The following is a 26,517-nucleotide window of genomic DNA, read 5'->3' as shown; positions in this document are numbered from 1 at the left end:
TGCTGCATTCAGGCAACAACCAGTCCAGATCCCTGGGCTCAGCAACTGGCTCTGCCCCTTCCTCCAGGTGCAAGATGGGGGGAGCAACCCAGCGCCTTCGCCTATAGGGCAGGTATACCTACCTCACAAGGTAGGTGTAGATTCACCAGGCAAGCACACGGGATGGGGTTAGAGTAGTGCCTGGCAGGGAGTACTCGCTCAGTATGTGTCAGCTATTACTATCTTTAACCTGTTTCCCTACCTGTGGACCAGCTGGTGTGGTTTGTTTTAACACAAGTCCACAAATTCTGACACTCTCATTGAGGGCTCAGTCTCCCTGCCCTCTCCTTGGGCCTGGCAGGCCTTTGAGACTGCCTTGACCGACAGAAAGAAAGCAAAGTGCCGAAGAATTGATGCTTTTGAACTGTGGTGTTGGAGAAGACTCTTGAGAGTCCCTTGGACTGTGCAAGGAGATCCAACCAGTCCATCCTAAAGGAAATCAGTCCTGAATATTCATTGGAAGAACTGATGCTGAAGCTGAAACTCCAATACTTGGGCCACCTTCACTGATGTGAAGAGCTGACTCATTGGAAAAGACCCTGATGCTGGGAAATTGAAGGCAAGAGAAGGGGATGACAGATGATGGGATGGCTGGATGGCATCACCGACTCGATGGACATGAGTTTGAGTGAACTCTGGGAGTTGGTGATGGACAGGGAGGCCTGGTGTGCTGCAGTCCATGGGGTCGCAGAGAGTCGGACACGACTGAGCGACTGAACTGAACTGACCTACAGAGCATGGCAGAAGTGAGGTTAAATGATTTCCAAGGTGGGTCACACAGATGGCATGATGCTTTGAGGACCTCTGCTCTTGGAGGGCAATACCATGCAAGAGCTCAATGACTCTGAGGCTCCCATACATCAGGGAAGCCCATGTGGGCGTCCACTGGACGCCATGTGGACCTTTGGGTTCTGCCCCAGCTGACAGCCAGCGCCACACGTGTCCCGACGGTTCCAGCCCCAACATCTAGTCCCTCTCAGCCTTCCCGTATTTCCCACTGAGACCCTAGTTGTCATGGAGCAGAGACAAGCCACCCTGGCTGTGCCCTGTCCAACCTCCTAGCCCAAAAGTCTGTGCATGTAATAATACAGCCGCTTTGTGCCACTTGGGTCCTGGAGGGGCAAGTTATGCAGCCAGAGTACCTGGCACAGCTGCTGAGTGTGAGCTGGAACTGACGTGAGGGCCCCCTGGTGCCCCCGTCCAGTGCTCCATTGGCCATGCCATGCTGTCCCTCCATCTGGTCAGCATCAGAGCCTATCTGTTAGGGTCAGGAGCGAACATTCCTGAGTGGTAAGCGTGTGCCAGGCACTGCCTAAGGGTTTTTCTGGCCCAGCCACAGTCCACGAAATAAGCCTACATGAAGTATTTATGGTGCTTTAGTCGCTAAGTCGCATCCGACTCTTGTGACCCCATGGACTGTAGCCTGCCAGACTCCTCTGTCCATGGGATTCTCCAGGCAAGAACACTGGAGTGGGTTGCCATTTCCTTATCCAAAGTGTTTAGTTATTCCTATTCCCATTTCACCAATAAGAACACCAAGGCTCAGAGGGACCACGCCGATCACCCAAAGTCCCAGAGCTAGGAAGCACTGGAGCTGGTCCTGCACTCAGGTCGGCCCGACTCCAAGATCTGCCTGGCTTTTACCCACTGGGCAACAGAAGGAAGACAGAAAGGTGTTTGGCGAGCAGTCCTGAAGGTACAGGAACCTGCGGCCAGCCTGAGCTTCTCCATGGAGTTGCTTTGCTGCCAAAGAATCTCAGAGGAAACCTGTCAGCTGGTTCAGCCACATGGAGGCGGGGCTCACGAGATCTGGAAATATCTTCACCGGTTCCAAGGCACACACAGCACCAACTGCCCTCTCTCGGGGTCAACGTTCTTTATGATTTTTGCTCTCCAGGAAAATATTAGTTCATTTATATAAGCTAAACATTACATATGGGGGGAAATGGAAAACGTGGCATTCCTGGCCTTTTTTCTCCCCAGACCAGAAACTGAGAAGGTTTCTCCACTTCCTTTCTCACAGTCTGTCCATCTGCTGGTGTGGAGCTGCTGGCACGGCCGCTTCCCGGGGAGTGGAGAAGGGGGTGTGGGGGCATCGGAGGGACGCAGGGTGCAGCTGCAGCTCGGGGGACCACCTTGATACCAACCGAGGCCCCAGAGACCTCACAGAAGGGCTGCGTCCAACACAGAGCCTGTGTCTCCCAGGCAGGGCCGGCAAGCTGAGAGGGGGAGCGAGTGTAGCCACAGAGCGGGGTCAGGCAGCTCACACTGGCCTCCTGGGGCTGCTGTTCCCCCCACCGCACCCATCAGTTCCTCACGCTGTCTGCTGCTTGCTTCCCCAGCTAAAGCGAGAATGAAGCCCACGAGGGCAGGTCTTCTCCAGGCTCCTCAGGGGGCCTGGCTCACAGTCGGCCCCTGGCATGTGAAGCCTCCAGTGAACAGACTCTCCTGGGGCCTTTCCTCAGCAGGTGTGGGGTGCTTGCTGGCTGGAAAGAGCCTGGGACTGTAGCCCCAGCCCCCTCCTGAGGAGCTGAGGGAGGCTGTGTTCCTCCCATTCTTGGGACTGCAAGAGGCACATTCCTGTCCCTGGTCTGGTCGGGCTCTTGCCATGCAGCCCCATCTAATTGCCAGACATGGAAGACCTCCCTGGGGCTGCCCTTTGTCCTGCCTGCAAGGGACCCCGCAGGTCCCCTCTGCTGTCTGGAAGCCGAGGCTGGGAAGCCGGGATCCCTGAGTGCATCTAAAGCCTTCCAGACACTTCTGGGCCCTCTGATGGTACATGAAAACCTTAATACCCTGCTTCGAGGCTGGAGCCGCAGCTGTGGAAAGTCAGTGGCAGATGCGCCTGGGTACTGAGGTCTGCTGGCCTCAGCACTTTGCTGGGAGGAGTGTGGAGTCAGCAGGCAGCCGGAGAACCAGGTGCCCACAGGCCCAGCTGGGAGCCCAGAGATCAAGCACCCCACATGCGGGGCTTTGGGAATTCCAGGCCTGGGGAAGGCAGACATGGGACAGGGAAGCACAGAAAGCTGTCTAGTTTCCACAAGGGAAGAACCCTGAAGCACGGAGAGCTGCAAGAGGGTGTAACTCAAGGTCAGCAGGCTCTGGAAACCGGCAGGTAGTGGATGTTTTAGGTTTGCAGACCTCAGGGTCTCCGTCTCAACCTCAACTCTGCTGCCATAGCAAGCAAGTAGCCAGTGCATCCACGGCTGTGTGGCTGTGCTTGGATACAAACCAGAGCGGTCTGCATCAGAGCCACGTGTGTCATTCCCCAGTGTAACAGCGGACCTGACCTGGTCGGGGAGCGGGAGGAGAGAGAGGAGGAAAGATTTCTCCAAACCCGAGTGATGATTCAGTGACAGAGGCAGAATCATAACATTGACAGTAATAACATCATCCTAATAAAGTTACATTTGATGAGGGTGTGTTCTGTGTCAGGCACACGTGATCTTAATAAATTCTCACACCCACTCTCTGAGGGAGGTATAACTATGCCCACTTTACAGGTGGAGAAATCAAGGCTCGGTGGGCACACGGGGTGTTCTGTCCGACCCTTCAGATGAGTCCTTCACCCTACTTGGTGCCCTTGGGAGGCTGGACCCAAGAGGCATCTCTTGGCTCCCTCACCCCAGGCTTCCAGCTGGGTTTGGCTGACGGGAGGCTCCAGCTGTAGATACGGTGGGAGGGTGGAGGAGAGAGACGGCAGGGCATTTCAGCTCCGCCCTTCCCCCTCCTTTACCCTTGGCTACCACAATTCCTGCTGAGCTGACTTGTCCTCTGCGACTCAGCACTTGTTGGAGTTGGTAACAGTTTTTCTTCTCCAAGTCCTTCAGCCTAGAGGTGCTGGGGACCCCGCTGTCCTTGTGTAAAGTATTTATTCCTATTCCCATTTCACCTTCATTAAGTCTCTTCCGGTGAGTCATCTGGGGGCAATTCTGTTTCCTGGCAGGACTCTGACTGATGCTGGAGGTTAGTTAACTGGCTGGCTTCTGGTTTCACAAGGCCAATAAGGCCAATAAACACCGGAGCCAGGTGGGGATGAGGGGGGATGGGATGGAAGGAGAGTAGGGCTGAACCTCGAGGAGGCTGGACGGGGGCCCGGATCCGGCCCTGGTACCGGTTTCCATCTTAGGCAGGGCTCAAAAGTGAGTGTAGGCACTTCCCCAGTGGTCCAGTGACTAAGTCTCCACATGCTCAGTGCAGGGGACCCGGGTTTGATCCCTGGTCAGGGAACTAGATCCCACATGCCGCAACTACAGATCCCGTGTGCTGCACCTAAGACCCGGTGCAGCCAAAGACACACATATCATATTGTTAAAAAGTGAACGGAGCTCCTCCTTTCCTGCCCCAGGGCTCGGGGAGTGGTCTGCTTCTGGAGGCCCCCAGAAGCAGTGTTAAGTTTCCTGTGCCTGGCTCCTGTCTCCACCTGGGGCACTTGGAGACAGATAAATCCTCCAGCTTGTCGGGCCGTGGGGACCTGACGGCACCTGGGGGAGGCCTGAGATGTACTCATCCCGTTCAGGTGTGCTAACCGGACAGGGTGCAGGGAACTCTTACTCAGACTGATCAGGAGACGGAAGGGCAGAACCCTCTGTATCCAAGCCCACTCTCTGCTCCAGAACCCTGGCATTCCCTCCGGAACAAAAAGCCTTGAGTGGTTAGTGTTCCTACACCCCTCTGATGGATCCCTTCCACCCCCACCCACGGTCGGGTGTATGTGAGCATCGGGAAGGAACACAGCTGACTAAGCGGGAGAAGGTTCTAAAACAAGAAGGCAGAGACGAGACCAGCGCTAGAAACTTCTCTCTGGTCACTGCTGGTGGGTCATCTGCCGTGTGCAGAAGGCAGTGGACGTGAAAGGAGACCATGGGAGACAGCTTCCTATTGGGCTCATGGAACCCTGTGAGGATCAAGTTTAGGCCAGGACTCTGTCTCTTGAGGTGTAGACAGCAGCATCCCCAAGCTGTGTGGATCAACCAGCGTCTCCGTCTCTCTGCTAAGTTACCGTGGGACCCTGGGGGCGGGCTAGGGGCAGGGTCCAGCCTACACACTGGAGCCGGAGAGGCTGGGAAAGGTAAGGCACATGGAGGAAACCCCGGAGTCAGGGCAGAGGCCTTGCCTGGCGGGGCCAGTGAGAGGCTGTGACATAGCCTCCTGCGGCCCTAGGGTCCTGACACAGCAGCACCACTGCACCAGCCTGGCTCCAGAAAGGGGAGTGAGTGGTTGGTTAGCAGGTCAACAGGTCGGGGGCAGGGGCCATGACACCAGGCAGAAGCCTGAGACAGCCACCTCCTCACCACTCACTAACCGCCTGTCAGATGTATCATTTCAATTTTGATATTCCAGTGACTCTGGGATGGGAGGCTTATTATCCCCATCTTATGGGTAAGGAAACCGAGGCCCAGAGGGTGTAAAGTTGCTTGTCCAAGACTGTAGCGGCCTGGCACCCAGGTGAGTGTCACATAAGCTCACACCAGGAGGAGGAAGTACGATTGGACCCCAGCCTGCAATCTGATCCTGCCCGGAACAGCAGCAGAGAGCAGCCCCAGCAAGAGTCGGACACGACTTAGCGACTGAACAACAACCAAAAGGAAACTGTCGCGAGACAACTCTGAAGCAGCCAACATCGCGTACACGTGGGCAGAGTGCTTTAAAAGCGTGAGTGGCCCAGCCCTCAAGGTGAGAGCTGGTTCCACCTCCACTTTGTGGATGAGGCCACTGAGGATCGGAGAGGTACGGTGACAGGGCTGGAAGCAGCACAGCTCGAGTTTGACTTCAAAGCCTGGGCCTCTTATCTCTACGGGACGCCACATGCATCCCAAATATGGGAATAAAACTGATGCCCCAGGAAGGTGAGCCCTGTGTGTGTGGTGGGACCAAACGCCCCAGGCAACCTGTGCACCCCTCTGGGGCTTGTTACCCCAAGCCTGGGTGGGAGGCCTGATGACAAGCATCCAGGTGACCTGGAGAGTGTCCTGGGTTTCTCCACCCAGTGCAGGCCCCCAGCTTGGGCTCTGATCTTGCCTCTGTTGGGTCTCAGACTCTCCCAGGGAGCCCCCAGCCCAGAGGTGCCCTATAGGAACCCAGTGTGATCAGAAGCCTGGGCAGGCTGCGTGGGGTGGGGGAGGCGGCTGTGAGCAGGGATGCTGAGGCTGCCAGCCAGCAAACTGGACTCTGGTCTTTGGCTCCACAGGCAAGGCCAACCCTGGCAGCCCCATCTGGGCCATTGGTGAGTCTGCCCCCACCCTAGGGGCTACGATACCTGCAAGATCTTCCTTGGAAGAGACTAGTCTCGGGGAGCTGCTTCCTGGTTCAATTCGGAGTGACAGTCTGAAAACAAAGATTTTCAAAGGATTAGATGGGCTCTAGGGTGTCAGAGGGGGAACCGGACATGTGCAAGCTGGGAACTGGGAAACTGGACTGCTGCTAAGGGCTATTTGTCATGGAGCCAGCAGTGCTCTGAGGTCTGCTCCAGATCACAGACACAGCTTTCCAAGGTCCCCGGGGGATTTCCATGACCAAGAAATGATGGCTAGGGAAGACACAGTAAATAGTGCAATCATGGCCCCTTATTGCCGGGCACAGATGTGTTCCTGCTCAAGACAACTCTATGAACTAGGAACACCATCCCCATCCTGTAGATGAAAAAAGTGAGGGGCAGCGAGGTCACACAGCTCCCCCCAGATGTGCGGGGCTAACAATTGGCCGAGCAGGGGATCGGGGCTGTCTGACCCCAAGCCAGGGGGTTTAATCATTACACTGCATTCTCAGATGCCTCCAGAGAGGCATGACATAGTAGTTATTATTGTTTTTCTTTAAAGCATCGATTAAGAAACTTCTGGCTGAAAATGACAGAGTGAAACTGGATGCCAGAGTTTCCCTCACCCAACAAGACCAATAAACAATTACAAACACTCAGGAGTAAAAGAGCTCCCCAGCTGCTGCTTAACAAGGGAGGGGGCATGAACTTCAAGAACTTGTAGCCAGGGAAAGAAAAAGTGGATCGTGTAGCTGAACAAGAGCCATCGTGTGGCCCAGCTCCCATCCTGACCTCGGACTTCTCAGGGGGTCTGAACGGCTCCAGATTTGGGAGAGACACGGATGGGGTGGTGGGTGGACGGCATGGGGGATGCTCTGATGGAAATGAAGTCTCCATGGTGCGGCGGGGGAGGTGGGGGTGCATCATCTGAAACCTGAGGATATCCCTTTCTGGAATGGGATTCAGCCCCCTATTAGATGGAGGAAACACTGATGAAGGCCTTTTAACAGAGTCCCCTTCTCTAGAACAGATGGCTTGCTCCCTGCCTCCAAGGAGCTGGAGCCCTGAGTGCCCCCAGGCCACACAGAGGGCAGAGAATGAGAACCCCTGTGCCTCTCAGCACAGCGGAAGGAAAACCAGCCCATCCCACACAGTGCAGCAGAACCAGACGGCACCTCCTTCCATCAGAGCCGTGGACTAGCCAGAGGAAGCCTCTCACGTGGGAGCAAAACAGAAAGAAACAGTGGGGCCAACTCAAACATCCTCACAGAAAAAGGGGACAGAGGGAGAAGAGAGCACTGTCCAGATCGCTTGGCCCAGAGGGCAGCCCCAGGGGACACGGGGAAATCCCCCCAGGTGCTTGAGACTCTGGGTTGTATAGAACCAAACCTGGAAACTGAGATGGGAACACAAAAGATGAAAGGGGAGACTGGAGACCCCAGGGAACAAACCAAGGGCAGAAACAAGAGGACTGAAGGGATACCAAAGGAGAAACAGATCAACCCCAGTGACTGAGGATGAAAGAGATGGAGATTACAGCCATTAGAAAGAAGTCCATGGAGATGAAAGGCAGATAGCATCCAGTGTATGGATTCCTGGAATGCCGGAGAGAGAAAAGCCAAAAAATGGCGCAGAAGAAGTGGTCGAAGATAGAAACCAAAAGAATTCCTCTGTGATGAAGAAAGAGCATATGCCGTTCTAGGGAAAGCTCCACTAGGAGGCATTCCCCTTGCGAGGCTTTTGAACTTTAAGGAATTCTTCCCACGAGGTAGACAAAACAAGTCACTTACAAGAGGAAAAATCTAGACTGGCTTGAGACTTGTCTATAGCAGCACCCAGTGCCAGACGGCAGTGGGGCAGGTTCTCTGTGTCCTGCGGGAGGGAAACCAAGGAGCCCAGCAAGTTAGAGGCAGATGTTTTCACGAAAGACGTGCATCAGAGTGTGCAGGACTTGAGCAAACCTACTTCACAATGAAACCCAGCTAAATAAGGGACTGAGTTAAAATAAAGACTCCAGGAATGGAGAAGCGACAGGTGATAAGAACTGAAAATGTTTAACTAAAACGATTCCTAAAGAGTAGGAATCATAATTCCTGAACATGATGTGTGTGTTACAAACTTGGAGAAACAAGAAGATAACTAAGGAGGAGTTGGAAGGTGGTACAGGAGAGGTGAAGGGGGCAGGTGGAGCTTGCTAACGAGCTCATCTTTTATGACCTAGTCAATGGGCCCTGCTCACCATGGAAATCCAGTTAAAACAGAACTTAGGGACTTCAACCTCGTCATGTTCTTGCTGACCTCTTCTGTTAATCTTAGAAGGCTCTTTTAGGGAATAATATCTATTGTGGAGAAATGTTTATCTGAAGAGTGGCAATTCCTTATGTTTTATTTCAGTTCCTTTTTCTGGTTAAAGTAAAACTGAAGTTGTTTTAATTAAAAAATAGCAAGTGCAGTATAATCCAATTTCAATAAATTCTATCCTTGCATCCATCCATCTATCCATCCTTCTCCATGTGTATATATGCACTTTCTATGCACAGAAGAAGGCTCAGAATAATGCTCATTTAATGCCAACAGTCATGCTTTTCAAGTGGCCGGAATTTGGGGAATTTTTCTTAAATAAAGTAAAATAGACGAAAGACTGAAGAAGACAAAACACTGGTTGGGCTCCTTGGCACAATGTCTTCAAGGTAAGAGGAAGCCTGTGTCCTCGGAGATGGGGATCAAGCCGCTGGGTGTGCACTGGGCCATGGGGTGTGGGTCCCTCCAGCAGAGTCACAAGCCCCAGGCATCCTTTGCCACTCCGATCCAGGGTCCTCCTACGAAGGGACCCCCTCAGTGGTCTAGGCCCGGGACAAGAACACAGCCTTCCTTCCTGGGTGTGCCCACTTGGACCACAACAAAAAGCCTTTGTGAAATCCAGGCATTAAGTGCTAGGGGTGTTCATTGTCCTTCAGAATGGAAGGCGTAATTACTCACAATTTGCAGCTTGTCCAAGGATTAGCTCATGGTTAGAAATATTTATGGACCATTTTTCTCCTTAAAGTATATTAGTGTTAATGAAAAACTACTGTCTTTTTAATAAAATTATTGGCACACGAATGGAAAATGTTATCCCAGAACCTAACTGGGAATAATTTCCCACTCCAGGGTACTCTTTTCAGGAACAGCAAATGCTTTGTCAGTAACAATGAGCAATTTGTGGCAAACATAATTTGAATGGTCATCTCTGGCCCTGATCTATTGCTGTTACGATTATGTAACAGATCAAAATGTATTACATTCTATTTTAACAAAATATTGTACAATAACAACTAAAGGTATCACCTCTATATTTCTAAAGACAGCCAATCACTAGGAGGACCATGTGGGGAGCTTTGGAAACAAATACAGATTTCCAGGCCCCATCCCAGACATCTGGGAGGCTAGAAGGCTTCCTGGGTATCTCTGGCCCACGGCCAGGGCTGAAATCCACTACCGCAGAGCTGGCGGGGGTGGTGTTACTTCAACAGCCATTCCCAAGGGCTTGGTGAATGAAAACGGGTAACCTGAAGGTGCCCCTAGTGGCCACAGTTTCCAGCCACTTAGATGAAGAGCAAATCATCAAGCTGACCTCATTTTTAAATGTAAAACTGGAAAAGATTAAAAAATATATTGGAGAGCAGGATTCAAAGAGATTATGCACGCTTTACTGGACGCAACCAATAAGACAAGATTTAAAAGAACACATGCAAAGCTGGCGCTAAGGGGGGAAATCAATCAATTACATGATGTCCAAGACTAGCCTTGATAATAGGCCGTGTGAAAAGCCCTGAGGTTCTGAGATGACCTCAAGCTCAAAATGAGCCAAGAATGTCCAATCAATATGGGGGACATGTAAAGGTACTATACTCCAATAACAATTCAGCAGGAAAAAAAAAATACGGTGGACAGACTCAGCATGAAAAGTCCTTCTTCTCCCTTTAATTACATAGAAATGCTGGACAAATTCCCAGCTGCCACAGATGAAGAGAGAACTGAAAGCCAGAGCAGGTGAGTGGGACACGAGGCCAGAGGGCCCACTGGGGTCTTCATGGGAACTGGGTGTATTCTATATGGGCTGCGTGGAATGGAGATGGAGCCTCCACCAGCGCCAGGTGGCGAGAGTCCAGCAGCAAGTGGGGGCCCCAGGGAGCTGCCTCGTCCGTGAACAGGCTCTTGAGAACTCTGTTTGGCAGCGCGGAGATGAGTCTAGAAAGCTGCCCTTCCGCTCAGCGCTCTGAGTGGGGAGTCCGTCATGAGAACCTGGAGCATGAAGCTTGCACCACACACTGCCGTGGAGCCCCAATTTTACCCTCCCCACTGGAAAAAGCCACGCCGAGAAGCTGATGGAACACCATCCTCTGTCCAGAGGGGCCTAGGGGGGGCGGACTGGGGTGGGAGGAGACGCTCAGCAGCCCCGCTCTGGGCTCTGTGGGGTCCAAGGGCCTCGAACACTCACGTGCTGGGGTGGGGGCATGGATGCTGCTGCACAGGTGGCCGGGGCAGGGCGGGCACTCACTTGTAGTTGTCGTCCTCCACGAACTTCTGGAGCTCTTCAATGTAGCGCACGGACTTCAGGTACTTCTGCACGTGGGGCAGGGTGGTGAGGTGGTCTGCAGGAGAAGACCCAGAGGCTTCAGTCTCTCCCCGTCTTTGTCTCTCCCTGTCTCTGGGCCCCACCTGAGACGGGACTGAGACATATAGGCAGTCTTTCAACAGTTGGTGATGATTCCTTGGGCCAGGCCTGGGCTGGGCACTGGGCACAGATCCTCGAGGCATGCCCCCCCAGATGGCTGGGCCACAGACCCCACACCCCAAGGTCACCACGGTTCCTTGGCTGAGCAAAGATGGGTCTTGGCGGGGGGTGTGGTGGGGAAAGATGGCCTCCAGCAAAGACCAGAGCCAGATGCGTGCCCTCAAACAGGTTTCCACTGGAATAACTGGACCAGTCTCCCTCACCCACCCCACCGGCTCCATGTGACAAGAATGAATGGATCCTGTTCAGCCTGGTGAGCAACCCAAACCCAGACTCGGGTGCAGCCTGAGAGCCTGGCTGCTGCATCCTGAGAAGATGGGGAGGGGCCTCGATGCTTGAGCACCTGTTCTGTGCCAGGCTCTGCACTGGGTGATTTCTAGAAGCCATCTGGCCTCAACCTTTGTACCTGCCTCATTTCCAGGAATAAGCTGCACAGAGGAGGAAGCCACGATAACTTGCAAGGTCACTCCACTGAGAAGTTTTGATCCGAGTCACCTGTGGCCTCTGCCACACTGCGCTGTTTGTCTCTCTGGCCCAGGCTGATTCATGTCAAGTGCTCTCCTCAGACCATCATGGTCACTGCACTCTTTCTGAGGGGTCCCCACACCCTCCCTGATCCTCTCTGCCATTCTCCACCCGTTGGGACAGAACTGGTTGAGGAGGGAGGTGGAGGCAGTGGAGGAGGCCTTGCAGAGGAGCAGAAAATAGGGTGGGGAAGGGCTGCTGCTTTCCTGGGGCAGGGGTGAGGGGGTTGGCAGTGCATCTGGGTGCCAAGATGAGCCTCTGATGACTCTGCCCAGTAACTGAGAGATTCTCAGCGGGTCATTCGGTTTCTGAATGTGTTCTGGTCTCTGAAATGGGGATAAGAACCCCTGCTTCACAATGCTGATGAGGGGGAAGATACAGGTACACAGAACAGTGGTAAGAGTGAGCGTTTCCTGAGCTCTGATGAAAGGCTGGGGCGAGGGCCTGGCACACACACCTCCCTGTTGTCACTGATGAGAAAACCTCAGAGGAGACAGACTTTTCAAGAAGCAGGGCTGAGACATGAAGCCGCATCTTTCTGATGCTGAAGCCAAGCCTGTAATTGCTCTGCTGGCCAGCATGACCAGTGCTGAGCCCCCAGGAAGTGGAAAGGGCCCTGGGAACTCAGGCCTTTTCCTGCGTTCTGTGCAGAAGGAAAGCTGGTCTACAAGTGCGGCCTCCCCCTCCCCCGCCCCGCAGTGTTTGTTGAGGGGGTACTCCTGAGCGAACCTTTGGGTTTTGTGCCCGCCCCCCACAGTGGCCTTCCCACGTGGAGGCAGCTGGCTTCTCCCACCCCGTGTGCTGGAGGTAGGGTTGGTCTCTTCTCCTCCTGCTTTGCTGCTTCCTGACTTCTACTCCTCCCCCTCCTGTGAAGCTCTGCTCCACGGAGACACATTACTGCAGCTGTACCACCCTTCCCCTCTTCCCTGTGACTTCTGCCACATGGTGCCCAGGTCACTCAGGCCCATTCCTGGAGGACCTGGGTACCTGACTCCTGGCTGAGCCTATTCCCCAGTGTCCACGTGGCTGGCCCATCCGCGTCTCCATCAATATCTCCTCCATCCATCTCAGATGCACATCATCAGGGTCACCCTTTGGATTTGGTCACCTGTGGGAGAGCCTGGCTAGTTGTTGACCAAGTCAATGCTTTTTCCCTCTAGGCCCACAGCTATGTTGCATTCCTACCTTCACTGGACAGAAGCAATGAGTGCCATGTGCAAGTCTGACCCAGAAGTCCCATTCTTACATGATTCTCTCTTCTTCTGCATCTGCCAGCTGGATGCAGAGTTCCGTGGAGGACTTGGCACCGTGGGACATGGTGGAACCACATGATAGAGGAGCCCCAGAATCTGCTTGGAGGAGAGCCACCCAGGAGCTGCCCACAGAGCTCTTCATCGATGAGACCTGGCTCTGCCACTGACTAGGTGTGTGCCCTTAGACAGGTGACCACAGTATGCTCAGCCTCGGTTTCCCCATCTGTGATACAGGGATGGTAACGTCTAGTCTGCACAGTCTTTGACGATCAAACATGCTTGCAATGGATCCAGCACGCATTTGATGCTCAGGATATCAAAACGAAGAGCCTTGGGTGGGGACTACCTGGTCTCTAGAACTTTCTCACTGATAATGTGCTGCACCCAAAAGATTTCACAATCCCAACAACCAGGGGGACTGACCGTAGCTGCAGGAAACTTGTAAGTCAGCAATTATTCGGAGAATATTGTTCATCTGATTGGATCTTTGTTCGTTTTCCATGATGCTGCCTGAGGCAGGATACGCAGAATCAATGTAGATTAAATCCAGAAGATAGATGCCTAAAATCAAAGAAGATATTTAATGATGGAAGGTGTTCATTTATCAGAATGGCACAGAACAGAACTGCTCTGCTAGAAGGTACACGGTGATTATGGAAAACTGCAATATGATTTGGACTTCAATTCCAATCCCGACTACTAACTGTTCACATAAACTGCTCAACCGTAAATCAAACATCTGAGCAACAACCAAAATGAATGCTGGCAAGATTTTAGCATTTTGAGTTCCTACACTCTTCCAGCAACAAGGGTTAGTCCCTGTAACCCAGCTGGAAAATAACAGGACACGAAAGGGATGAATGAATACTTGTGTTTTACCAACCACTGCTGTTTAATAGGTCTAAGGTGTCATACCCATGAGAACACTGTTTGAATTCAGGTTTTCATTTATTCACTTAACTGTTAGTCTGTTTGTTTCTCTATCTTTCCTTACGTGCACACACACACACCCCACCCCCAAATCATAAATAAAGGAACAAAAGAAGAAATCAAAAAAGCAATAGTCCTTGGTACAAAGAAGTAAGGCTAGACAGAGAATTCTCCTGCTAAGGGTGCTTAATAAGAAAATAACATGTGATGTGGAAACATTGCTGTGATAGGCCAGTAGGGAGCCTCAGCACAGCCTCAGGGAATCACCCCAAGGGGAACTGGGGGCAAGCTGACTAACCAGAGACGGGCGAAGAGGACTGGCTGTGCAGCGTGGTCCAGCTGACTGGCTTGCTGAGGGCCACACTTCAGAATCTCGAGGTGTGCGTGGACAACCGGTGGCATGGCCTTCCAGCAGCCCCCTTCCAGAGTACTGCCACTAAACCCATAACACTGGTGAAGTGCACAAGTGCTGATGCAAAGCAGAACTGAAGGCAGAACACACTGAATGAGGCAAAGAGGAATGGCTGATATTAATTAAAGGCATAGGCGATTGAGAAGAGCTAATGATTACTATCTTCTATGCACAAAGTGATACTGCACCAAAATATACAAAGCAAAAAAGTGCCAAAAATCAAAAGTGGATTCAACAAAGCCACAACTATAGAGGTGGCTTTTGGTATGTCTTTTCCAGAATGTGTGTGTGCGTGTGTGCACATATGTATGTACATACAAAAATATATACATATACATGTATCTATAGATATATGTATGTATGTGTTCTACATGAACGTATCTAAGTAATGCTGGGCTGGAAGAAGCACAAGCTGGAATCAAGATTGCCGGAAGAAATATCAATAACCTCAGATATGCAGATGACACCACCCTTATGGCAGAAAGTGAAGAGGAACTAAAAAGCCTCTTGATGAAAGTGAAAGTGGTGAGTGAAAAAGTTGGCTTAAATCTCAACATTCAGAAAAAGAAGATCATGGCATCTGGTCCCATCACTTCATGGCAAATAGATGGGGAAACAGTGTCAGACTTATTTTGGGGGGCTCCAAAATCACTACAGATGGTGACCGCAGCCATGAAATTAAAAGACACTTACTCCTTAGAAGGAAAGTTATGACCAACCTAGATAGCATATTCAAAAGCAGAGACATTACTTTGCCAACAAAGGTCCGTCTAGTCAAGGCTATGGTTTTTCCAGTAGTCATGTATGGATGTGAGAGTTGGACTGTGAAGAAAGCTGAGCGTCGAAGAATTGATGCTTTTGAACTGTGGTGTTGGAGAAGACTCTTGAGAGTCCCCTGGACTGCAAGGAGATCCAACCAGTCCATTCTGAAGGAGATCAGCCCTGAGATTTCTTTGGAAGGAATGATGCTAAAGCTGAAACTCCAGTACTTTGGCCACCTCATGTTAAGAGTTGACTCATTGGAAAAGACTCTGATGCTGGGAGGGATTGGGGGCAGGAGGAGAAGAGGACGACAGAGGATGAGATGGCTGGATGGCATTGCCGACTCGATGGACGTGAGTCTGAGTGAACTCCGGGAATTGGTGATGGACAGGGAGGCTTGGCTGTGATTCATGGGGTCACAAAGAGTCAGACATGACTAAGCAACTGAACTGAACTGAAGTAACAATTAAAAGCTTGGTGTTATATAAATAAAAAGACAATTATTTTAAAATACTCATGGAATGCTTATAAACACTGATTATATGCTAGTCTATTAAAAATAAAAGCTTAATACGTTCCAAAATATAAATGCCATAATATGTTCTCTTTGACCTTACATCTAGGATTTAATAAAAAATATAGAAAAAATTCTAACCATTTGTTAAACACACACTCATAAGGAACTCGCACAGAAAAAATGAGAAATCTAAAATAAAAACTTTATGCAAAGACTATGCAATGACAATAAGAACACTATGTGACAAAATTTAAGAGATCAGACCAAAGTGGTAATCAGAGGAAAATTTATAGCCTTAGAAGTTTCCTATTAAACTACTAAGAATTGCAACAAATGTAACTAACCAGGTATTTAATAGGCAAGTTGTGGGTTTTCTGCATGGCTGGACAGCACTGCACTGATTTTTACATTCACTGTGTCATTTGTGTTTATAAAACCCATTTCACAGAGGAGGAAAAGGAAATGCAGAGAGCATGTATAACTTGCTCCAGGTCACACAGCTGGTAAGCGATAGGGGTGGGAGCTGAACCCACGCCTGCCTCCCCAGAGAACATGCTTCCTGCCATCACATGGACTGCTGCTGCTGGATACCATGAGTCACTCGTCTGCTTTTAAAATAGCTACACGTTTTTTACGGGAAACTGTTAAATCACAGAAACATATGCTAGTACTTCTCCTAGGAGTCGTTTCCACTTCCTTTCTTTCTAGTGGCACCATGTTTCCAAAATTTAAAAAAAGTAGAAATCATCTCCCTTGTATCGAAGCTCCAAGTTCGGAAGGTTTAACTTCACAGGTTCATGATTTCTCTTACTGTGTTTTCCCTCTTCCCGTTTGAAAATCTAAGTTGGTTACCTCCCCAAGGATTTGGCAATGGCAATCCTGAAAATTCCATTAAGGCTTGAACCACAACAGAAAGCATCCCCTAGTGCTGAGCAGGAGGTGAGGGGATAAGGGACATGCTGTGCAGACCAAACCCACTGGCTCTGAGCTGCAGAGTGAACCTCGGCTCAGGAGCAAGGCCCTGAGGAGCAGGATATGGGAGACAGGAGAGGAACGATGCTTCCTAGGAATCTGCTACAAGACGGGAACCTCCTCATCTCCTGTGATCTTCCCATCGACCCCGTGGTGAGGGTTGAGTAGCAAAGTAAAGTTCAGGGAGATTAAGAAATTGGCCTAAGGCCTCAGGAGTGTGTTGGATTCGAACCCAGGTCTCTCTGGCTCCAGCGCCTATTCCAACTCACTCACTGGTCACGGAATTAGTCACCCTTTCTTGAATAACACCCTCACAGGGAAGGCTCGCCCTCCGCCACCCTGTGAGGACCAGGGCTGGCTTCTCTGCATCCTCTCAGGTCTTGGCTCTGCAAACAGAGGCGAGGAGAAGCTGAACACCATCTCCGCCCAGCCCCTGCCTGTCTCCTGGGGGCAAGGAGAGCTCATTACTTCACAGGAGCAAACCCCACTGTACAGTTGTTCCTTACCCCACTCCACGAAACATATCCGTTCCCCCAGTCCAGGCCGAGGCCACCACACGTGAGGTGGAGAGGACCTCCCAAAGGAGGCCCCCTGACCAGACCCCAAACCTCGGCACCACCTGACAGTCTGCATCTAAACGGCTCATCACTGCCGCAACAAAAACTGCTTCCAAGCAGGAAATCTACAGTTAATACTGCGTAAGTCCAGGAAAATTCTCAGTATTGTCATCAGTCCATAACTGGCAATATTTAAAAGCCTAAACTGTGATGAAATCATCAGAATAGCCCCGCCCACTTGGACTGGGCCAGTGCTCACCGCAATTAGATACTTATTGGGACTGTTCCTGTATCTGCTGTCTGATGCCCGCTTCAGACTTTATGTAAACCTTTCCGAAGAGGAAATGTCTTGCTCCACGAGCTCAAGTCCCAGCAGCTGGAACAGAGCACAGAGGAGCTGCCTGGTGAACATCAGCTGAAAGAAGGAAGGTATGAATGCAAGCCTACTTCAGTCCACAAGATAACCTTATGAAGTACATTCTTATCCTCATTTGGGAGCTAAGAAAGAGACACTGGGAGTCAAGTGATGATTATAATCTGAGTCTGAGCACTCACTATGTGCCAGCTCCTAAACTAAGAGCTTAGCCCTGTTGGTTGATTTGTAATAACCATTCTGTTTTCAGGGAGGCTTTATTTATATCTTTCCTTGGTGGCTTAGACGGTAAAGCATCTGCCTGCAACGTGGGAGACCTGGGTTCGATCCCTGGGTCGGGAAGATCCCTTGGGGGAAGGAAATGGCAGCCCACTCTAGTACTCTTGCCTGGAGAATCCCATGGACGGAGGAGGCTGGTAGGCTACAGTCCATGGGGTCACAAAGAGTCGGACACGACGGAGCAACTTTGCTTCACTCACTCTATTTCTACAGAGGAAGAAACGAGCTGAGAGCACGGCACTGCTTGTCTGAGGCCACACAGCTGGGAAGTGGCAGAGGCAGGATTCGAACACACGTCAGTCGGTGCAGGTGGCCATACTGTCAGTCCTTCTCTGACCCCAGCCCAGGTCCTCTGGAGCCCGGCAGCAGGTGAGGCAGGACAGGGCACAGCTGAACCCAGAGGCAACCTGGCCATGGCTCTCCCTGCCCGGTATTCCCCCTTGTAGTCAACATTCTCCAGGAGGACTGACCGCTACAGGGTGGCCGTGTTGTCCACTCCTCCCGTGGTGGCACATCTGTCTTAGGTCCCATCGCCGGTGGCCCCACTACAGGCTGAGGGCCCAGCCAGCTCTGCCACGTGACATGCAGCTGTGGTGGAAGTGGAGAGTGTGAGGCTCAGAGCCAGGAGACTGGGAAGCCTGGCCCTGCCACCAACCAGCTGGGTGGCCTCAGGGAAGCCTTTCCACCTCCCTGACGGTGACCGGGGGCAATGACAGTGGCTGTCAGAGCCTCTCAGCTCCGGGTTGGACCACTGAGGTGCCCTTGAAGCTGAGCCTGTCTCCACGGCAAGGCCCCACTTGGAGTGGGTGAGATGCGCCCAGCTGGGTTTGCCATGAACCGTGGATGGCGCCCAGATGCTGACCGCGTGTGGCCACCCACCTCAGGCGGCCAGCTCTGGGAGCTATTGTCTCGACTGGGACAGCACAGCTGGGCTGTCTCAGCTCCTTTCCTATTTACACAGCATTACGGCGGCAGAGGACACTGTGTTGTTGACCTTGTTAAGATGGACAGTTACTGGATCAGCCACTGGTCCTGGCAGCCATGAGGCTGAATGGTGCCGGGCAGGGGGGAGGCTAGCCACCCTTGGGAGGTACAGACGCGCTGGAGGAACAACCACAAGGGTAACAGCCACCATCTGCGACAGGAAAGGGCCGGCTTTGCTTGTTCCACTGCAACCTCACAGCAGCTGGCAGGGCACAATAGGTGTACTCATTTCTTCATTTTACAGATAAGGGAATGGAAGCTTTGAGAGCAAAAGTGACTTGTCCAAGACCACACAGCTTACAAGTGGCGGGAATCAGGATCTGAATTCAGGCCGCCTGACCCCATAAAGCTTTGGGATATGGATGCTGAAAGCTGGGAGGCATTGGCTGGCACAGGGACGAGGGTCCCAGAGTCAGAGCTGGCGCTGTGAGGACCCCTCTTGTGGCCTGCCGCCCACCCAAGGATACCACTGGCAGCCAGTATCCACCCTGTGGCTTGCCTGTCTGCAGACTCGACCTCCTGGGAGATGCACAGTTACCCAGAACATGTTCTGTTCCCTCTGCCATGCCCCACCCAGGGCCTGGTGACACTGCGGTGGCTGCAACAGGGGTGCCAACCAGCCTGCTGTGGTGAGGCAGACGGCCCCGGGGGCCGGGGTGAACAGCCCTTGGCTGGCTCTCCTGTGGACGTCTCCCCAGCTGGACTGGTCCCAATCCCAGGGGCGTGTGGCCAAACCTTCTTCCTGAGGGTGAATCCAGGCTCCCCCACCGGGGGTGTCCACAAGACGCCCCGGCCCTGAAGCGGGGGTGTCATGCTGACAAAGGAGGTGCTCTCCTGAACAGACCCTTCTCTCAGGCTGACGGACACCAGGCTCGGTGGCGTGGAGCCTGCTCGGAGCTGGGCACTCCCAGCCTCCCAGAGCCAAAGCCCGAGGCTGGCACCGGGCTTCACCACCAGCCCAGAAAGTCACTGCGCTCTTGTTCCTTCCATCGCCACCCGTCTCTCTTCCATCCCGAGTCTGGTTTTGGTTTTTCTCACACAGCTATCTATTTAATGAGGAAAATTCTGCTGCGTTGAGGGGAAAAAAACCCTCCGCAGCATAAAAATACGCCACATTTCCATCTTATGCTTTCCATTTTCGCTCTCTCTCTCTTTCAAAGTTTCAGATGAAAGACTTTTTTCCATGTTCTCCTGCTCTGCTTTGAAAAGCACTTTCAAACTTCAGAAATGAAGAGTGCTGGCACCCAGAACTATACTTGCGTGGTTTGATCACATAAACTGTCCTGATAAATTTCAAATGAAATAACAGGGCAGCAGCTCATTAGAGTTTTTGGTTGTTGTTGTTGTTTTTTTTTTAAAGAGAGCCCAAAGCAATGCCATCAACTGCAAAAGGAGATCTCAGCGGGCGGCTTAGGATCCCTATCTGATGGAGAAGACTCTGAGTGTTAATTAGGGCCCACTAATTAGTATCAACCCTGTAAAACATGGACTTCAGAACAAATCCTCATGGAAAGAATATTCCTCAAGTGAAAGGTGTTGGAAGCTGGCTGACATGAAGACAAATGTTTCCTGGGTCTGCAGAAAAGGGGTCGGGCCAGGTGGTTCGTGTCAGGTGGTCAGAGACCATGTTTCTTAGAGGAGTGCGTGGCCTCGTGTGCTTTTCTTGGTGTTGGGGCTTGTGCATCACAAAGGCATGCGAGCACAGCCTTATAGCCCCTGCAGAAGTACCTGTGGCTCGAAGTCCAGTGAGGGCACAACCACAGCCCCCCCCTGCCCTGGGGACTACCTGGTGATCTGCAGGGACATTGGGATGACCTACTGTTTGCAAAGGTTCTGGAGAGCTGCGGGATTGCGTGCCATGTGCTGGGATTCTGACCAGCAGTAAAGGAGGGCAGGACAGAGGGCATTATCCTGGTGATTATTATTCAGTTGGTTTTGTGCTGGACACAGTGCTAAGTAAACTACAGGTACTATCTCATTTAACCCTCCAGCAACCCTACCGGCAGTAGAGAAGAAACTGGCATGTCTGTCTGCCTGACACCTATTCCCAGTTCTTCGGGGAACAGCCTTCACCTTTCCTTTGTGGAAACCATACCTCCCATACTTGTGACTCACATGGTAAGCCTGGGGCAATTTCATTCCATCCCCTGCTCCGGGGGTAGAAACAAAATTTAAAAGTGAACCATTTGGGAAAGGAAAAGAAACACTGCAAATAATTCATAAAAAATTATAATCACAAACTGTCTACAGATAGGATGCAGTCAAATCACCTAACTCAGATAAAAATTCATAGTCTCAAATGCTTCTATTAATAATGAAGAAGTATTAAAAAATGAATTTACTGTTCATTATAGAGAACTAGGAAGAATAAGACAAAGCAAAAGAAAGTAGAAGAAAGCAATTAAAAATATAAAATCAGAAATAATGAATTAAAAAAAAAGTCCTGTAGAGTGATAAATAAAACTGCAAGTTGGTTCTGTGATAAAGTCAATAAAGTAGACAGTCATTTGGTATGCATGATGGAGGGAAAAAAGAAAGGAAAAAAACATGGATGTGCAATGATAGGGATGTGAGAAGGGATATGATTTTAAATATGGAGAAGATGTTAAAATAGTAGTATGTGCGATTTTCATGCCAATGTATTTGAACATGGAGTTGAAACGTGTGGTTACTAGGAAAATCTATTTTCCCAAAATTGCCTCAACAAGAGGCAAAACCCCTCAACTAACCAAACAAAGAGAAAAATATTGACAAGATTAAGAAAGAGACCATGATTAAAAAGTACAACATCCAAATGGTTTCATGGAACCCATCCATTAAACCTTGAAAGAAAAACTGAATGTTATTTAAACTGTTCCAGAGCACAGAAAAAGTCAGAAATATTTTCAGTTCTTTTTATGGCTTGAGTATAACCATGATACCAAAACCTGGCAGAGATGGAATAAAAAAAGAGGCCAATATCATTAATAAAGATCCAAATAAAATGCTGGCAAGTACAACTTACCAGAGTTTTAAATAATAATAGTAGCAAATCAAATTAGCAGTATATCGAAGAACAATAAAGCAAATAGGTTTACTACAGGATTGCAATGATATTTCAACAAGTAATCTTGAGAGATGCTGAAAAGTCACTGACAATTTCAATATCTATTCCTGATAAAGCACTGAGCTAGGAACAGACTTCCTTAATATGATAAAGATACATGGTAGAAACACTAACACAAGAATACTTGTCATCTTGCTGTCATTTAACACTATTCTGGATGAACAAATCAATGAGATAAGACAAACAAATGTGGCGTATATATTAAAGACACACAAAACACTGTCATCACTTTTAGGCTATATAATTAATCATCAAATCAGTTATGTAATTAAGTAATCCAGGAAAGTCAATTAAAAAATATTACAACTAAATAACAATTAAGTTCAAAATAGATATACATCAGTTCAGTTCAGTCGCTCAGTCATGTCTGACTCTTTGCGACCCCATGAATCACAGCACGCCAAGCCTCCCTGTCCATCACCAACTCCCGGAGTTCACCCAGACTCATGTCCATCGAGTCGGCAATGCCATCCAGCCATCTCATCCTCTGTCGTCCCCTTCTCCTCCTGCCCCCAATCCCTCCCAGCATCAGAGTCTTTTCCAATGAGTCAACTTTTCGCATGAGGTGGCCAAAGTACTGGAGTTTCAGCTTTAACATTATTCCTTCCAAAGAAATCCCAGGGCTGATCTCCTTCAGAATGGACTGGTTGGATCTCCTTGCAGTCCAAGGGACTCTCAAGAGTCTTCTCCAACACCACAGTTCAAAGGCATCAATTCTTCAGCGCTCAGCCTTCTTCACAGTCCAACTCTCACATCCATACATGACCACAGGAAAAACCATAGCCTTGACTAGACGGACCTTTGTTGGCCAAGTAATGTCTCTGCTTTTGAATATGCTATCTAGGTTGGTCATAACTTTCCTTCCAAGGAGTAAGCGTCTTTTAATTTCATGGCTGCAGTCACCATCTGTAGTGATTTTGGAGCCCCCCAAAAAAAAGTCTGACACTGTTTCCACTGTTTCCCCATCTATTATATAAGTCACTAATATTCTTGTATCAGCAATCATCAGCTAGAAAATGGTTTAAAAAAAAGTGATTTAGCATAAAAATAAAACTATAAAATTCCTGGGAGTAAACTTAAAAAAACATGTGTAAGACCAATATGAATAAAACTTATTTGGTAGAAAAACTATGTAACATTTAAGGACAGAAATGGTAAGGACCTAATAGAAGCAGAAGAGGTGGCACGAATACACAGAAGAACTATATGAAAAAGGTCTTAATGACTCATATAACCACAATGGTGTGGTCAGTCACCTAGAGCTGGACATCCTGGAGTGTGAAGTCAAGTGGGCCTTAGGAAGCATTATTACAAACAAAGCTAGTGGAGGTGACAGAATTCCACCTGAGCTATTTCAAATCCTAAAAGATGATGCTGTTAAAATGCTTCACTCAATATGCCAGCAAATTGGGAAAACTCAGCAGTGGTCATAGGATTGGAAAAGGTCAGTTTTCATTCTAATCCCAAAGAAGAACAAAGCCAAAGAACGTTCAAATTACCGTACCATTGCACTTATTTCACATGCTAGCAAAGTAATGCTCAAAATCCTTCAAGCCAAGCTTCAGCAGTACATGAACCGAGAACTTCCAGACATATAAGCTGGGTTTAGAAAAGGCAGAAGAACCAGAGATGAGATTGCCAACATAAACTGGTTCATAGAAAAAGCAAAGGAATTACAGAAAAACATCTACTTCTGCTTCACTGACTACACTAAACCTTTGACTGTGTGGCTCACAGCAAACTGGAAAATTCTTCAAGAGATGGGAATACCAGATCACCTTACCTGCCTCCTGAGAAACCTCTATGCAGGTCAAGAAGCAACAGTTAAAACTGGACATGGAATAACAAACTGGTTCCAAATTGGGGAAGAAGTATGTCAAGGCTGTATATTGTCACCCTGCTTATTTAACTTATATGCAGCATACATTATGCAAAAAGCCAGGCTGGATGAATCACAAGCTGGAATCAAGATTATCGGGAGAAATACCAACAACCTTAGATGTTCAGGTGAAACCACTCTAATGGCAGAAAGTGAAGAGGAACTAAAGAGCCTCAAGATGAAGGTGAAAGGGGAGAGTGAAAAAGCTGGCTTAAAACTCAACATTCAAAAACCTAAGATCATGGCATCTGGTCCCATCACTTCATGGCAAATAGAGGAGAAAAAGTGGAAACAGTGACAGATTTTCTTTTCTTGGGCTCTAAAATCACTGCAGACAGTGACTGCAGCCATGAAATTAAAAGATGCTGCCCCTTGGAAGAAAAGTTATGTCAAACCTAGACAATGAATTAAAAAGCAGAGACATCACTTGCCAACAAAGTTTCATATAGTCAAAGCTATGGTTTTTCCAGTAGCCATGTATGGATCTGAGAGTTGGACCATAAAGAATACTGAGCACTGAAGAATGGATGCTTTCAAGTTGTGGAGATGGAGAAGACTCTTGAGAGTCCCTTGGACAGCAAGGAGATCAAACCAGTCAATTCTAAAGGAAATCAACCCTGAATATTCATTGGAAGGAATGATGCTGAAGTTGAAGCTGCGATACTTTGGCCACCTGATGTGAAGAACTGACTCATTAGTAAAGAAGTCTCATGCTGGGAAAGATTGAAGGCAAGAGGACAAGGGGACAACAGAGGATGAGATGATCAGATGGCATTACCGACTCAATGGACATGAGTTTGAGCAAAATTAGGGAAATAGTGAAGGACAGGGAAGCCTGGTGAATTGCAGTCCACGAGGTCACAAAGACTCAGACACAACTTAAGTGACTGAACAACAAACATATTAAGTCAATAGGGAAGGGATGGGTCCTTTGATAAATGGTACTAGGAAAACTGATTATTCATTTAGGAAAATGTAAAGCTGATTGTCTACTTCATTTCTTAAAATATAATAAATTCCAGATGATTAGGATTGAAATCTAAATAGTTAAGAAGAGTGCTAAAACAAAAGAGAATTTTTTATAATCTTGGGGTATACGAAGGCTTAAGTGTGACATGCAACCCAAAAGCCATAAAAGACTGACATATTGTACTACATTAAATACACACACACACACATACACATGCACACTTGGGATGATCAAAAAACCAGATCATATGCAAGGCTGAAAGTAGGCAAAATATTTTCAATTTATAAGACAGTCAATAGTCAAAATATCAAGAGCTCTCACAATAAAGGCAAACAATGTTATAGAAGATGGTTAGTAAAGACGTGAAAGATGCTCAGGCCTCATTAGTGATCGAGGAAGTACACATTAAAACAAGAATTTTTTTCTCCATTTATCCAGGTGAAAGATTGGTACTACTTAATGCTGGCCAGAGTGCATGGAAATAGTCACTCTTCAATAAGGTTGTAATTGTGATAGAAACTTTGGAATAGAAATAAGGTTGTAAAGTGATAGAAACTTTGGGGAGGAGAATGTGGCAGTATTTATCAAAAATTTCAAATATGTATTTTCTAGGATACAGTAATTCCACTTCCAGAAATTTATTCTATACCAATACTCCTGCTGCTAAGTCACTTCAGTCGTGTCCGACTCTGTGTGACCCATAGACGGCAGCCCACCAGGCCTCCCCATCCCTGGGATTCTCCAGGCAAGAACACTGGAGTGGGTTGCCATTTCCTTCTCCAATGCATGAAAGTGAAAAGTGAAAGTGAAGTCGCTCAGTCATGTCCGACCCTCAGCGACCCCATGGACTTCAGCCCACCAGGCTCCTCCGTCCATGGGATTTTCCAGGCAGGAGTACTGGAGTGGGGTGCCATTGCCTTCTCTGACCAATACTCCTACAAGTTGGCAAATATAAACAAGGAATAGTCACTGCACCATTGTTATTTATAATTATAAAAGATTTCATGGTTTAGATGAATGAATGAATATATGTGTGCATGCAGGGGAATATTATGTAGCTATTAAAAAGATTAAATATCTATTTCTAAGCACTGACATGTAATGATACCCATAAGGTGTTTTTAAGTGAAAAAAATATGGTATGAGTGACTATACATACACACACATATGATAGAGAGAATATTTTGTCCTGTTAATGGCAACCATCTTCAGAGATTGAATTTTAGGGTTATTTTCTGTTTTATACAATTGTATATTTTTTTGGTCTTTAGCTATGAAAATGTACTGCTTTTGGAAGTAGAAAAGAACAAGATCACTGTCTCTCTCTTTCCTCAAAAAAGCAAACACATTTTTGGCCAGAGAAGGGATGTAATAGTAGACCCAAAGGTTTCTCAAGCATTCTAGGCTCCTGTTGAAGACCCTGTCTTCAGTTTTCGATATAAAGGCCACAAACCTTTACTGACTGCCGGCAATCTGTCTCTAGGCCATCGCTCACACTTCTTTATTACCACTGGTCTCCACCTCCAATCCATTCTGCCCTGTGATTTTCTAAAACCCCATCATTCCATGCCCTTCTCCAAGTTAAAATTACCCAAGGACTCTCCTGCTACAGTGGGTAGGTGTTCATGGCTCCTGGGGTCCATCCCTCGCCTGTGTCTCTGGCCTCCCCTTCCACCCTTCACTCACGGGATCCTCCAGCTGGGCACCGGCCCCTTGCAATTCCCGGGACCAGCCCTCTGCCTCGTGCCTCTGAGCTTGGCAGAGCCCTGGACTCCCCTGGCCCACTCGGCCTCCTTTCCTGGCTGTTAGCGGGCTTCTCTTAGACTCTCAGACTCGGCACCCTTCCCGCCATTACAGCATCTATCACACACTCTTCAAGGGCCAGGGTCCTGTCTTTCCCATCTCTGCCTTCTCGGGGTGCAGCAC

General features: G+C 49.1%; 1 protein-coding gene across 13 annotated transcripts in view; it reads right to left on the bottom strand.

Annotated features, from left to right (window-relative positions):
- The window catches only part of RALGPS1 (Ral GEF with PH domain and SH3 binding motif 1), a 302,934-nt gene that overhangs the window by 41,330 nt on the left and 235,087 nt on the right, over nt 1-26,517 (bottom strand). For all 13 annotated transcript variants that reach the window (XM_027556304.1, XM_027556297.1, XM_027556305.1 and 10 more), the window contains exons 10-12: nt 13,274-13,411; nt 10,836-10,929; nt 6,299-6,366 (exon numbers count right to left, since the gene is read on the bottom strand). In XM_027556304.1, coding sequence (XP_027412105.1) covers nt 6,299-6,366; nt 10,836-10,929; nt 13,274-13,411 — 300 coding nt within the window. The remainder of the gene's footprint in view (nt 1-6,298; nt 6,367-10,835; nt 10,930-13,273; nt 13,412-26,517) is intronic.

Source organism: Bos indicus x Bos taurus, chromosome 11 (assembly GCF_003369695.1).
Source record: "Bos indicus x Bos taurus breed Angus x Brahman F1 hybrid chromosome 11, Bos_hybrid_MaternalHap_v2.0, whole genome shotgun sequence".
NCBI classification, from domain to species: Eukaryota; Metazoa; Chordata; class Mammalia; order Artiodactyla; family Bovidae; genus Bos; species Bos indicus x Bos taurus.
This window is presented reverse-complemented; position numbering and strand designations above follow the sequence as displayed.